Source organism: Gossypium raimondii, chromosome 11 (genome assembly GCF_025698545.1).
Source record: "Gossypium raimondii isolate GPD5lz chromosome 11, ASM2569854v1, whole genome shotgun sequence".
Taxonomy (NCBI): Eukaryota; Viridiplantae; Streptophyta; class Magnoliopsida; order Malvales; family Malvaceae; genus Gossypium; species Gossypium raimondii.
Window position 1 is genome coordinate 8,538,753 of NC_068575.1, and position 15,295 is coordinate 8,554,047.

General features: G+C 34.5%; 1 protein-coding gene across 3 annotated transcripts; it reads left to right on the forward strand.

Annotated features, from left to right (window-relative positions):
* The first annotated feature begins 227 nt into the window (after nt 1-227).
* LOC105804833 (probable serine/threonine-protein kinase PBL7) lies at nt 228-2,892 on the forward strand. Of its 3 annotated transcripts, XM_052624507.1 has the most exons (7): nt 228-732; nt 810-1,054; nt 1,153-1,538; nt 1,836-1,968; nt 2,045-2,134; nt 2,214-2,410; nt 2,657-2,892. In XM_052624507.1, exons 1-6 carry the CDS (start codon nt 405-407, stop codon nt 2,373-2,375), a joined length of 1,344 nt encoding a protein of 447 aa, XP_052480467.1. In that variant the 5' UTR covers nt 228-404; the 3' UTR covers nt 2,376-2,410; nt 2,657-2,892. The 3 variants fall into 3 exon arrangements, with proteins under 3 accessions (XP_052480467.1, XP_012493067.1, XP_012493068.1); XM_012637613.2 differs by lacking the exon at nt 2,657-2,892 and having other exon boundaries at nt 229-732; nt 2,214-2,488; XM_012637614.2 differs by lacking the exon at nt 2,657-2,892 and having other exon boundaries at nt 230-732; nt 813-1,054; nt 2,214-2,488.
* Nucleotides 2,893-15,295: the final 12,403 nt, after the last annotated feature.

Here is a 15,295-nt window from a genome sequence, read left to right on the forward strand (position 1 = left end):
TTCCAAAATACAGGTAGATTATTAGCGAATGATATGGATATGATGCGAACAATGATGTGAAATGGTAGCAAAAGACTCCAACCCTATTCTGATACAATGACAATGACAATTCCTTAGAAGATTACAAGAGAATGGACGAATGAAGTACATGAAACACTTGTTTTTATTACATTATCACAAGGGGGAATGAGATGAGAGAGAGCTAGTGTTTGGCCATACATATCAGTTAAGTCTGACCTCCTAGGAAGGCAAACCTCCCTTCCCCAACACTTTCCTTTCTTCAATAAAACCTTACCCTTTCCCCCATTAATACTCTCTCTCTTTCTTCCTCTTTCCTTTTCAATCCCTCTTTTTTTTTCTTCTTTCCCGTTTTTGTTTACAATTGCCTTTTTATTTTTCTTTTCATGGTTGATAGCAGCAACACTAGTGCTACTACTGCAATGCCACAAAAAAACCATAGTTATGATGATCACATCCATCACCATTTCCATTCTAATATATCTCAAAGACATCAACATAGCACCACCACCATCCTTCCTTTGAACTCTATCATCATAATCATCATATCCATCATCTCCCTTGTCTTGATTCTCTCCATCTTTCTAATTATAGTAATGCTTCGTAGACTTAAATCTGTCAAGAAACATGGCAGTTGTAAAGAAAATAGTGGCATCCATAATACAAGCAGCAGGTTCATTGCTCCTACTACCATAGACTTCAACGCTAGTCCAGGTAACTATATCCATTTTCAAAAACTCATGTGATTTTCATTTCCTTCTTCTTTGATCTTGGGATGCTTGGAAATATAGCAGATGTGAAAGGGAACTGTTTATATGGAGGTAGTATGCGTAAACCTGCAAGTGCATACAGAGGGGTGCAAGTTTTTACTTACAAGGAGCTGGAATTTGCCACTGATAACTTCAGTGAAGCTAATGTGATTGGCAATGGTGGGTCTAGTGTGGTGTACAAAGGAGTCCTAGCTGACGGTACTGTGGCAGCGATCAAGAGGCTTCACCGTGACAGAAAGCAAGGGGAGCGTGCTTTCAGGATGGAGGTGAATTAATTACTCCATTGAAATGCTTCTAAGATTCTTCTTCTGTTTTTTTATTAAAGTCAACACATGGGGTTGGATTATTATATTTGTATATGCAGGTGGATCTGCTAAGCCGCTTGAACTCTCCTTACTTAGTGGAGCTATTAGGCTACTGTGCTGACCAACACCATAGGCTTCTAATATTTGAATTCATGCCCAATGGTACTCTGCAACATCATCTTCATCATCCCAGCAGTGAATATAGGCCATTGGATTGGGGAAGCCGGTTAAGGATAGCCCTTGATTGTGCTAGAGCCCTTGAGTTCCTCCATGAACATGCTACCCCTACTGTTATCCACCGTGACTTTAAGTGCACCAATGTATTACTAGACCAACACCTCCGAGCCAAGGTGTCCGATTTCGGATTGGCCAAAATGGGCTCAGACAAGACCAGCGGTCAGATTTCGACACGCGTTCCCCGGACGACCGGATATATAGCCCCCGAGTGAGTGTTGCATCATGTTCCATGCTCATGCATCTCTCTTTTATTATCAGATACATCTCTGCCACCACTGAAAATATGCAATATTATACTCAAACTTGCACATGGGGGGCATCTACCGAAGGTCCTTAGCGGCTGTCATTTTCGTATTTAATAAAGTTTGTTTTGGGAAGAGAAGAACCCTATACCTCTTGGACCATTTGGAGTCTTATAAAAAAAAAACAATATTTAAGTCTAGCTAAAAAAAGTATACCATTAGCAAGTAAGAATAATCTTTTTCCATGAATTTTGGCACTGCAGATATGCTTCAACTGGCAAACTTACCACGAAATCAGATGTCTACAGCTATGGCGTGGTGCTTTTACAGCTTTTAACCGGCCGCGTGCCGCTTGATATCAAGAGACCACCAGGAGAACATGTCCTTGTTTCATGGGTTAGTAAATAATCTTGCCTTGAACCCTCTTAGAATCGTTTTTAAGTAAATGTTCCAACTTTTGATAATTTGATAGGCACTTCCAAGGCTAACTAACAGAGACAAAGTAGATGAAATGGTTGATCCAGCTATACAAGGACAGTATTCGAAAAAGGATCTAATTCAGGTTTAAGTCTGCATATCAATATGTTTCAACCATAGCTGGTGCTGAACTTGTATTAATCTGGCTCATATATGTTCCACAGGTGGCTGCTATTGCTGCAATGTGTGTGCAACCAGAAGCCGATTATCGACCTCTAATGGTCGATGTCGTACAGTCACTGATCCCTTTAGCTAAAAACTTCAATTCCGTTAATTCCCCGGGTTTCTTAAGATTTCATCGTCAAAGCTCCGGTCTGAAGTATTAGTCATGTCTTTGCAAAATTGCTGAGCCAGACAACAGGTGAAGCATGTAACTGCGATTCATATTGCTGTATGATTTGTTGTAAGAGGATTTAACAAAGGCCATATTATTAAATAATGCATGATCCAATGGCAGAATCAAAATAGCTTGAATATTATTTCAAGATAAAAAAAGAATTGACAAGAAACCTATAAACTAGTTATCTATGAAGAGACAAAATTTATGGTTAGTGGAGCAATGTTGAATTCAGGACAGAGCTATAATTGATGTTTGAATGTATTGTAGTGTGTGTGAATCAAGGTGGTTTGCAGTCGAAAAGCACATGACATGAAGCAGCAAAAAGGACTGTACTAAAACATAATAGTGTTGAGGTACAAAAGACAACCAACTTGTCCCTAATTAACAGCATTTGGCACATTGAAATCTAAAATGTCTAAATGTTTTATGTACTAAATGATTACTATCCATGCGGATAGTGACAAAAGCAGAATAATAATTGTTGAAGCTCCACCATTTTCACATTTATTTGTAATTTGGATACACTACCAAAGAGGAAGCTTCATTAAAAAAGAAACAAAAAGGAAGCTGCTAGAATTGTGTGTTGTAAGAAACAGTTTGATAGTGAATTGGAAATCTTACTCGTGATCCAAATAATAGCAGTTAAATTTATCTGGTTAAATTTAATTATGGATCATGTACCATGCGTATAATTTTAGATTTTGTTCATATTTTTCGATTAGATTATTGTAAGTTGTTAAAATTCCATTCTTAACGTAAATGACAGTCGATTATTAATTAATTAGAGTTTTAATTGTTAAAATAATAAGCTAACATGACATTACCCATATGATAATATATTTGGGCATCATACTGAAAATAATAGAATTTAACCTAATGAATTTAATAGTTAATGTTTGATGATGACTATAATTTTAAAATTTAAAAAGTACAGTAACTAAAAATAATCAAACTAAAATACATAAATTATACTCGTAACTTTCACAAACCATATAGGTTAATGGTAGAATTTAACCTTAATTTTCTCCAGTTGAAAAATGGTAAATCTAGTGCATGACAAGAAAACCTTGGAAGCATTTTTACTTCTGTGTGTCCTTTTTTTTACGTCACACTAAATAATTGTGAAAATGGCATCAATAATTTTATTTTTAAAAAAATTATATCAGTTTTAGGTACGTGACTATTCTTTCAAACAATATCATTCGTAAAATGATGTGTCTCGTTCAGGGACATATCTAGGGAGTCTAGTGGGATCCCAACCCCCTCTAAAATGAAAAAAAATAAATTATTTAGGCCTATTAAAATTTTAAAAAATTTAAATTAGTAAAGATAAAATTGTATTTTGGCCTCCCTAAAAATGATAAAAATTTAATTTAATCTTTTAAAAATTATAAAGATATAAGCTATCGTTAAAATTATAATTTTCTAACTTTTTTTCACCTTTTTTCTTTTAACTACTTGTATATATACACGCGTACATACATAGGGATCCTATTCTCTGATCCTAAAATGTATTTGGAGACAAAGGTTTTACTAGTTATTTTAGGTTTTGTTCAATCCTTTTTGACGACATAATTTGTCGGTTAAAATTCGAGTTTTCTTGCTTATAAATTGGAAGCACTCATCTTCAATTCCTCTCTTCTACATTTTATTCTTGGAAAAATTATGAATTTCTTTTTTTTGGAAGTTGAGGTTTCCAACTTGGAATTCATATTTTGGAATTTGAAGTAATTAAATTTGGGCTAAAAAGTATATAAGCATCTAAATTTTGGCATAAAAATTAACTAAGTCTTTTTACAAAAGAAAAAAAGAAAGTGCATTCAATTAAGTCTTTAAACTCTCAAAGTTTTTAATTAAGCTCTTTGGCCAATATTTTTGTCTTTGTTTATTACAATGCTGACATAGCAGTTAACAACACTAACGTGACAATACATGTTCAAATTTTTTTTGAAAAATAAACAAAAATCAATAAATTTTATTTAATTTTTTACTAGAATGAACTTGGACAATTGGCTGTCCAAATACCAATTGTACAATTCATTTCAGGTATAATTTTTAAATTATAAAAAGTAATCTTTAAGTTTTTTTATAAATTTGTAAAATATCATTAACATATATAAAAACATTAAATAATTTTAAAAATTAAAAAATAATGAAAATCATTTAAAAGTTAAGTCAAGAATAAATCTAGACAACAATTTACTAGATTCATTCAATATGATTTTCTAAATTATATAAATTTTAAATATATTATAAAACATTTTCTTTAAAAATGTGATATGTACATCAATGTTTTAATTTTATTATTACCTTTTAGTTTATATAAGAAATAAAAAATATTTTATAAAAAAATTAATTTTATTAATCCTACAAGTAAAGTTTTATTTTAAAATGTGAATATATCCAATTAAAAAATGTGTATAAATTATTTCCTTACATGTATAGCTTATGTAACAACCCGTTTTCTAGTGGTGTCGGAAATGGTGAGTTTGGAACCCCATTTCAGAGGAAATGTGAAAAAACCACTAGATAGTGCAGATCATTAAACTGCTAGAGCTTCCTCCTTTCCATATTATCCCAAACCCCATTCAATATGACATGGCATGCATATACTGAATTAGAATGAAAAGCATGTAAAACATGTAGTCGTACAATATCAGAGATCAGAAGGAATGGCATTCCATGCTTTAGCAGAATAGACGTATCACAAATGCCACATAAACAAATCAATTTTTTCCAACGTCACATGCATGGTCATATAGTAGAACCCAAAGATACGCAAATCAAACATATTCAAACATCATATGCTCATACTCAACATAGCAAAATGAAAACATACCTTTAACACATCACATACAGAAGCATATTAATAGATACCTTGTTTTCAAGACTTATTAAGCAATATGGACCCTATAGAAAGTCTAATTACGAATTTTAGAGTTAAACAGGCCTAGGTGAAAATTTTCAGAAAATGACCCACATGCCCGTATGGCCCACACAACCTAACACAGGGCCTACACATGCCCGTGTGGCCCATGCGGCCTAAATATCCCAGACCGTGTGGACTACACGGTTTGGCACACAGCCATGTGATGTCGACAGTGAGTTTTTCAACTTTCTGTCGGTCGTTGTTTCTACGAGTTCGAGTCACACACCTTTCTATTTCTGGAAAATGATTATACAACACACTCTAAAAACCTAAAACAACAGTTTAAACAACCTAATTAGCAACCACACCAATTCAAAATTAAGTACTCGACCCTTACTCGGTTAGAGTATTCAACCACCAATGTTAAGGGTGTCAACCAAAGCAACAATTTGCTCAATCAACCCTTGAATTGAAGTATTTGAATTCTTACCCAAAGGTGAAACAATTCCCCAATGCTTAATTCGTCAATGGAGTGTTCGTCTCAAAATCCCTACCTAACAGAACACAAACAAATAGACCATCCGGTTGGCCAATTAACCAAAAACCAAAAACCAAAAACAAAATTCCTATTTGAAAAATGTAGAGAAACCAAAAACAAAATTGCTAGATGAAATACGTAGAACTTACTAAACAATAACCATTGTAAAAAGATGTCATAAGAGCAAGGGTCGGCAAATCGAAACGCTAGGATAGCAAAAATATAATCAAAAGTGGAAGAAAAGTAGCAGAGAAGAAGAAAATGACAAAAAAGGGTTTTTTCCCAACACTCAATACAGCAAATGGAAAAAAAAAATGTGTATGGGAAATGTGGAGAAAGAATAGGTATGATAGAATGAGGGAGAAAAATTAGGAAATAATCCCTCAATTTGTATTTTTTAATAACTACCCACTAACTCCATCAGTTATCCACATTAGATTTTTTTTCTTTAGAGTTTAAAACAAAAATAAATTTCCGTTTTGCACACACAGGGTTTTGAACATAAGACTATTGGTGAGCTGAAATCCTATCACTACACCAACAAACTCATTCTACTAATAATCTAACAAAAAATAAAGATAACCTAGATACGTCTAGCCAGATATAGAGATTTTTAATCTAACTAAAATACTAACAACTAAACATATTTTTAATCTAACTAAGATACTAATAAATTAACAATAAAAAAACACTATTAATAACAAAGTATACCGAGTAGGGTTTCTCTCTTAAACTCTCTCTGCTCCCAAGAGTGCTTTGCTTAAAAGTCCTAGAGAAAGCAGTAACTGCTACGGCTTGGGATAGAGGAAAGTGGTGGCGACGTTCGAGAGGGGAGGGATGAGATCTCTCTTCTTGTAGAAGAACTAGTTCTGTTATCAGTCAATGGTTAAATGGTAGTACCAAGTTTTAAACCTACATTGATATGTACAGTCTAGACAGAAAAACTATACAACCCAGAAAGTTTTAGGGTACATATGAAAGGCATATGGAAGACAAGAAAAAAGTGTGAGATTCAGATGGTGGGACAAAACTTATTTTTGATAGTTTTTGAGTTGGAAGAAGATCTGGAGATGATTTTGGAGGGGAAACCTTGGCTTTTTTGAAAAAGTATTATCCTATTTGATAGATTATGTCAGGCAGTGGAAAGAGATTAAATCAGGCTTATTTTATTACCGTTTTGGATGAAAATTGACTCGTGTTTTCTAGAGTTTGATAAGAAAGATCTATTGCATGCAATTGGTGCCACGTTTGGTGGGGTTCTCAGATCTGAAATTAATGAAGACTTCTGTCTGCTCAGAATTAACTTGGATGTTCAGAGACCACTTCGAAGAGGTATTTTTGTCTCTACTGATGATGTTAGTAAAGTATGGGTCCCTTTTAAATATGAAAATTTTCCGATGTTCTGTTTTGGATGCGGAAGATTGGGGCATGGGCTAAGTAATTGCACTCAGATAATACCTGCAAGGAAAAGCAAAATCAGTGAAAATCCTCCTATTCGCTGGCTTTAAAAGCATAATCAAAATTAATCGGAAAAGAAAGTATGAAATCTAATGTTTTGTTAAAGCAAGTGGGGGCTCAGTGTTTTTATACTGGAGGTAAAAGAGTGTCGCCAAAAAATACAAGAAGATTTGAAAGAGAGAATAATGAGGTGAGGGGGTCACAGGAAAATATGGAATTGATGGGAGGGGGGAGGTGCTAAAGGAGCAGGATAGTTTTTCGGGGTTAAGAGAAGCTGAGAAGTTGAACGATTGTACAGGAAAAAAGGATCAAAACTAATATGAGAAGAAGATAAACTGAACAAGAACTCAACCAGTCACCAAATGACAGAAAAGGCTGAGAATAACACGAGGAAGAGGAAGAGGAAGTCCATGGATGTAGATCTTACAAGGTGTAATAAAGAAAATGTAGACAGAGATGGAATCAAAAGATTGAAACAAGATAATTCAGAGGAATGAGATAAAGGTTTTTCAAAAGTGATGTAGACAATTCTGAGCAACTTGCTATTCAAGACTTTTTGAGGTCGGCGGCTGCCAGCAGGCAAGCCGACCGGACGCAATGAAAATTATAAGCTAGAATGTTCATGGATTGGGGAGTCCATGGGCTGGAAGAAGGCTACGTTATTTCCTAAAGCAGCACAATCCCCAAATGGTCTTCTTAATGGAGACTAAAATTGATAAACAAAGGATGGAAAAAGTTAGACGAAGTTACGGTTTTATGAATGGAATTGATATTGAAGCAGAAGGTTCGAGAGGAGGATTATGCTTAGCATGGAAAGGAGATGCTGAAGTTAGTTTATGAAGTTTCTCTAGGAATCATATTGATGTTTTGGTTAAAGAAGAAAATGTTAAAAAAGAGTGGAGATTTACAGGGTTCTACGGTTCTTCATATGTCCACAATAAGAGCGATTTGTGGAATCTGTTGAAGAAATTGGGGCAAGATAAGAGTCACTCATGGTTGGTAGGCGGTGATTTTAATGAGATCATGTATTCTTTTGAGAAATGTGGGGGTATACCAAGGGAGGAGAGTAGAATACATGCCTTTCGAGAGATTCTAGAAGAATGCCAATTAGAAGACTTGGGATATTCGGGAGTGTGGTTTACATGGGAAAGAAGAAATCTATCGGAAATAAATATTAGAGAAAGACTTGATAGGGTAGTGATAAATGGTAAATGGAGGTATCTTTTTCTGGCAGGTAGCGTCAAACATCTACCTCTACGATGTTCGACCATTGCCCACTTCTTAATACAAATGGCGAAAACATTCATAAGGGAATTCCAAAATTTAAATTTGAGGCATGGTGGCTGATGGAGGAGACGTGTGAGAAAGTAATCAAAGAATCTTGGGAGTCAGGAAAAAGCACAGTAGTTGAGAGACTTGAAAGATTACAAGCAAACCTAATGGTATGGGCGAGAATGATTAAGAAATGACGAGAATTGCTAAAGGAAAAACTCACGACGCAACTTGATATGTTGATGGAAAAAGAGAGGAATGATGACACGATGGCAGAAATTATTGACGCTAAGATTCACCTGAATATGGAAATTGATAAAGATGAAGTTTATTAGGAACAAAGGGCAAGGGCAAACTGGCTTAAAGCAAGGGATAAGAATTCAGCTTTTTTTCACAGGTTTGTTACATATCGAAGACGCATAAATACCATATCCAAGCTAGAGAAATATGGAGGAGGAGAAGCTAATGAAGTTGGTGAAATTAATGAAGTAGCTACTTCATACTTTCAAAAGCTTTTCACGTCAAATAAAGTTAAATTTTCCCCATCTCTTAACGGGCATTAGGAAAAATATTTCTACAGAAGTCAATAGAGAGCTAATGACAACTTATTTAGCGGAAGAAGTGTATGCGGCATTGAAAGGAATGAGACCCACAAAATCACCAGGACATGATGGTTTTCCAGCAATTTTCTTTCAGAAATTTTGGCATATCGTAGGTAAGGAAACAACAAATTTTTGTTTGGAAATTTTAAATAATGGTGTAATTATTGGTACTTTAAATCAAAGAGACATAGTGTTGATTCCAAAAATCCCAAGTCCCATAAGCATTGTTAATTTTAGACCCATTAGTTTGTGTTCGGTCATTTATAAAATGGTAGCAAAAATAATTGTAAACCGACTCCAAGCAGTAATTGGAAGATGTATTGATGCGGTTCAAAGTGCGTTCATTCCGGGAAGGTTAATAACTGACAATGTGTTGCTAGCTTATGAGATTTTGTATACTTTTCGACAGAAGCGCAAAGGAAAAAAAATACATGGCAGTAAAGCTTGACATGAGCAAAGCCTATGATAGGGTTGAGTGGGGATATTTGAAGGAAGTGATACTACGAATGGGTTTTGCAACGGACTGGGTGGAGCTGGTTATGAATTCTATTTCCACAACGTCCTATGCAGATAATATAAATGGAAGAAGTGGAAGAATCTTTAAACCATCTAGAGGCTTGCGTCAGGGAGACCCGCTGAGTCCTTTTCTATTTTTGATGTGTAATGAGGGATTATCATCTTTGATGAGAATGGCTTTAAAAGCGGGATTGATAAAAGGTGCAAAGGCCAACAGAAGAAGTCCAAAAATTTCACACTTACTTTTTGCAGATGATTGCATTTTGTTCGGAGAAGCATCAGACATGGGTGCTAGGGTGCTAAAAGAAATTTTGAAAGAATATGAAAAGTGCTCTGGACAATGCGTTAATTTCAATAAATCTACCATATTTTTTAGAACAAATACTTCAGAAGAAAAGATGGAAGAAGTTTCGACAATATTAAGGGCAAGGATCTCAACAAATATAGAACGATACTTAGGGCTTCCGAATGTGGTTGGTAGACGTAAGAAAGAATCCTTTCAGCATTTAAAAGAGAAGATTTCTACTAGAATTGATGGTTGGAGTACTAGAATGCTATCTCAAAGAGGTAAGGAAGTCTTTATAAAGTCGGTACTGCAGGCCATTCCAGCCTATGCTATGTCATGCTTTTTATTACCAAAGACTCTTTGTGGAGATCTTGAAAACATCTTTGCTAAATTATGGTGGCAGAAAGCGCATGGGAAAAGAGGTATCCATTGGTGTCAGTGGAAGTACTTATGTCGGCCTAAAAAAGATGGTGGTTTGGGTTTCAGAAATATGGCTCAATTTAATACCTTACTACTAGCTAAACAGGGGTGGAGAATTTTGAACAATCCAAACTCTTTAGTAGCACAGGTTTTAAAAGCAAAATATTTTCCAAATTTTGATTTTTTAAATTTACAGTTGGGGAATAATGTTTCGTATACATGGAAAAGCATTTGGGCTACTAAGGGCATTCTAGCAGAGGGATTATGCTGGAAGGTGGGCAAATGTGCGAATATTTCAGTATGTCGTGATTATTGGGTTCCAGATATATCGCTTGGCAGGTTACCGGTTTTAACTACGAATTTGAATGATATTAAAGTTGCGGAATTAATAGATTTAAGTTGTAGAACATGGAAAAAGGAGTTGATAGCGTCTACCTTTCCGGAGGAGGTTGCCGAGAAGATTATTAGTATTCCGCTGGCTGAAGAACCACAAGAAGATTTCCAAGTCTGGAGAGCTGAAGCGTCGGGCGAGTACACAGTATGTAGTGCCTACAAACTATTACAAGGCGTCGAAGATGACCCTAGAGCTTATGCTTTACAAGTCGGCTACAAGGACTTTTACAAAAAAATTATGGCTTCTGGATATTCCTTCCAAGATAAAAATTACAGTGTGGAAGGTATCATGGAATTTCCTAGCTATATGAGTTAATATGCTACTTAAAAGGCTAACGAACACAACAGCTTGTCCCCGGTGTGGCTCAGGAACAAAGAATATAGATCATCTCTTTCGTGAATGTCCTGTTTCAGCATTAGTGTGGAGAGAGTTATCATATCTTAAGTGTTTGCAAGATAACCAGATGGAGTTTTTACAGTGGCTAACCTGGGTGTTTTCACAGAGCTCGGCATCACAATGTAGGATTTTTTGCTGTGCATTATGGGCTATCTGGGGAGACAGGAATGATAGAGTACATAAAAAAGGGAGTAAATCTGGAAAAGAAATAGGGAGATTTGTTCATAGCTACATATCAGAGTTAAATGAGATTGATAAAAATAAACCACAAATTTCCATAGCTGTTAACAAATGGAGAAAGCCACCTGACCAGGTTGTTAAGATCAATTTCGACGCAGCATATGACGGTAGACAAAATAAATCGGCTGTGGGAATAGTGGCCAGAGACAGAGAGGGTACAGTTCGCCTATCATGCTCGGAAATCTATCAACGGGTTACATCAGCCATTGCGGCGGAGCAATCGCATGTCGGAAAGCACTCTAAATCGGCATTGACATGCAATGGGCAAAAGTTATTATTGAAGGAGACTCTTTATCAATAATAAGAAAATGCAAGACAAAAAGCCCAGACAAATCATTGGTAAGTGCATATATCCATGACATTCATCAGCTACTGTTAAACTTAAAGGATTGCAGATTTGAACATATCCCAAGATTAGCAAATAGTCTCGCGCATATCTTAGCAAATGAAACGTTGAAGAGAAATAAAGGAGTTTACCTAGTCGGAAGTGTCCCTGAAGCTGTAGAAAAACAAGGGGAAAGTGAAAAGGCAAGAGAACCATATTGAACAAGGAAAGGGGAGAAAACGAAATGAGGGGAGTCTGAGAAGGGTTGGTAACAAATTGACTAAAGCATGCCCTTGGGTGAATTGAAAACATCTTGAAGAAGGAAAGATAGATGAAATGGCAAGATGGTAATGATTTGGTGTTGATTGGGCAGGTAAAACGGCAGCATTAATATGTTTCAGATTTTTGTTTCCTTTTTCGATTTCCTAGGCGATTAGGTTTCCTTTTAATTTTGTTTTAGTTTTCCTTATGATGGGCCAAGTCTTATAACTGAGCTCCTTTTCTTTCTTTTTCTTAGGTCTATCTGTGTAGTTTTGAAGTTATTTAAATAAAGCACAATCTGAAGTTTTTTTCAAAAAAACAATAAAAAAATACTTTTAAACTAATAATTTAATTAATTTACCCACAAATAATTTATTTTAGTAAAATAAACTAACATGAAAAATACTAAACCAATAAATCAAATAATAAATAAACTAACAAACCACATATTTATAACAACTAAATATAATCATATATAACTACTAAATATGTATATAACACAAACAAATGAAATATTTATAGGAGAGATTCATTTACAGTATAAAAATTAAAATAGTTTTACATACTTCGTAACTATTTATCTAATTAATATTTTAACAACCCAACCATTATATTTCATGGTCTATTCATATAGATCATGCATGTCAAATTTGATGTAAATTTAAAAATTTTAACCATTTGTTTTATGTAAAAATATTAATCGTTGAATATATATTAATATATAGAGTATTTTAGATAGATATGATAGAAATATCGATTGGTTCGAAAATTTACATGCATGAAAAATATAATTATATTGATAAATTCAACGATTGGATCGTTAAAATATTAATCATATAAATAGTTATAGAAGTGTGTAAAACTACTTTAATTTTTACACTGTAAGTAGATCCTTCCCGATATTAATAATTTAAAAAGATTTACCATACAAAGAAGTTTGAAGCTTAAAAAGTTAAAAATTGTTCCAAGTGTTGAAGAGGTTTGAGGGTAAAAGTATTATGGAAGTCTTTGTACTATGAGTTAGATTGCATTTTGCCCATTTATTCAAAATATAGGTAAATTAGTCATTGTACGTTAGATCAAAGAGCAAACGGATTCTTCTGTTAAAAATTTCATCTATTTCTACTATTAAAAATTGATTCCTATACGTTAGTGTAAGGTACACGTAGCACATCACATGTAACTGTTTGGTTATTCCATTAGTCACACCATTTTTAATAGTAAAACTGGATGAAATTTTTAATAGAAAGGACCAATTTGCTTTTTGGTCTAACATACATGAACTAATTTGCTCATTTTTTTAATAAATAAGGCAAAATGCAATCTAACTCCTAATACAAGGGTCTTCATAGCACTTGCACTAAGGTTTGAGAGATAAATATAAAAAGAGTGTATGCAACTAACAATAAATAAATAAAGTGTGAACTTGTCGGTAAAAGTACCATGGAGGCCATTGTACTAAGAGTTGAATTGCATCCCCCCTCTACTTAAAAAAGGACAAATTAGTCCCTAGACATTAAATCAAAGAGCAAATTGGTTCTTCTATAAAAAAATTCCATCCATTTCTTCTATTAAAAAGTGGTCATTGTACGTCAGCATGAGGTACACGTGGCACGCTATGTGTAACTATATGGTTATTCCATTAGCTACGCCAGCTTCAAACAGTAGAAATAGATGAAATCTTTAACAGAAAAGACCAATTTGCTCTTTGATCTAGCATACAATGACTAATTTACTCATTTTCTATGTAGAGATGCCAAAATACAATTTGACTCTAGTACAGGAGTCTCAGTGGTACTTTTATCAAAATTTTCCAAGTCTAATGTCCCGAACAATATATATGGCCCCTTGATAGCAGGATAAATTTGTATTTTTGATGCATTTATTTTTGGCTAATTATCTAATAAGGTGCTACTAAATTTGGATTTTTCTTATCAAGAATGAAGTTGGTGTGCTGAAACTCAAAATCATACAAAAAAAGGGGGGCTAAATTGGAATAAAAACAAAGAGGAGGGGTAGATTGAAAGATTGAAGATTTGAAGTTGGGTGGATAAAGATTGAAGATTTGAAATTGGCTGAATAAAGATCAAATTATTTTTGAAATTGTTAAAATTCTGTAATTAATTTAAATTTGATCTTTAGTTTAAATTTGATTTTTAAAATTTTGATTTAACTAGTGATAATGTTTAAGGAAACTCTAGCTAAATTATAGCGCTAGAAGTGTATATAAATACCTTGACAGACTTGGCTTTGGCATGAATCAATTCTCTTCTTTCTTTCATTTCCTGCGTCAGTAAGCTTTAAATTCTGCCATTTATTTATTTTTCTTTCTTTTGGTTTAGTTACCTTCCAAGCCCTTTCCCCTTTCCAATTTCCATCACTTCCATACTCCATCTATCATGATTTATTTCATGCCTAACTAAATCCTCTTTTTAGTCTTAGTCCGGTTATCGCTTTGACAAAGTAATCGTGAGATATGAACCCAGACTAAATACTTTGCAATTTGGTATTCGTTATCTCTCTAGTATATGGGATAGTACAAATTCGTCTCTTAAAGTTGATTCGATTTCAATTGAAAAAGTGCACGTTGGATTGGAGTCGTTTGGCATACAGTTGGGAAGTTGAGTCGGTCGCGCTGTATTTAAAATCCCGTGAACAAATTGGCATGTTCAGGTGGGAAAAGCTAGTTGGATTCCGTCAAGGGAGATAGTGATCAGATTTAAATGGCCCACACGGTTGAGACTGTAAATTTGAGTTGGGCTTTTCAGATCGTAAGGCTGTCGAAGTCTTAAATTACGGGCACGTGTCACATGGTTAGAAATTCGAAAAGGGTCGATTTGCAGGTCGTACCGAAACCGACTATAAGAGGAAAAGCTGGTGGTTTGAGGCATCCTCGACCGATAACCAACTTATCAATTGGAAGGAAAAACCTTCTTTCAAGGATCGGTTCAAGTTCGGGGTGTACCGAGGCTAAGGCTAAGCTTTAAAATATTTTATTTACCCATTTATTTTATTTGCTTAAAATTTATTTTTGCAATTTCAAATATGTTTTCATTTTATTACATTACATATTTATTTATTTTATTTTCTTTATCAACTAAAACCCCCATTTTATTTTTCAGCATTGCTTCCCACAAGTCGTGGGTACGACTGTGACCGTGATAGTGATTCTGGTAATGATAAAAGGCGAAATTAGATAGTCAATCCCTGTAGATTCGACCCTACTACTCTATACTGCTAATTAGTGTTATCTTATCGTAGGAATTTATATTTAATGCTTTCGATGCCCATCATACCTATTAAAGAAAAATAAAGCAAAAATGAAAAAA

Bases quoted from the DNA above. Each gene is read 5' to 3' on its own strand.
- LOC105804833 (XM_052624507.1), top strand. From the start codon at position 405: ATGGTTGATAGCAGCAACACTAGTGCTACTACTGCAATGCCACAAAAA. The intron at 1,539-1,835 runs GTGAGTGTTGCA...TTGGCACTGCAG, and splicing joins ACCGGATATATAGCCCCCGA to ATATGCTTCAACTGGCAAAC. The intron at 1,969-2,044 runs GTTAGTAAATAA...ATAATTTGATAG, and splicing joins AACATGTCCTTGTTTCATGG to GCACTTCCAAGGCTAACTAA.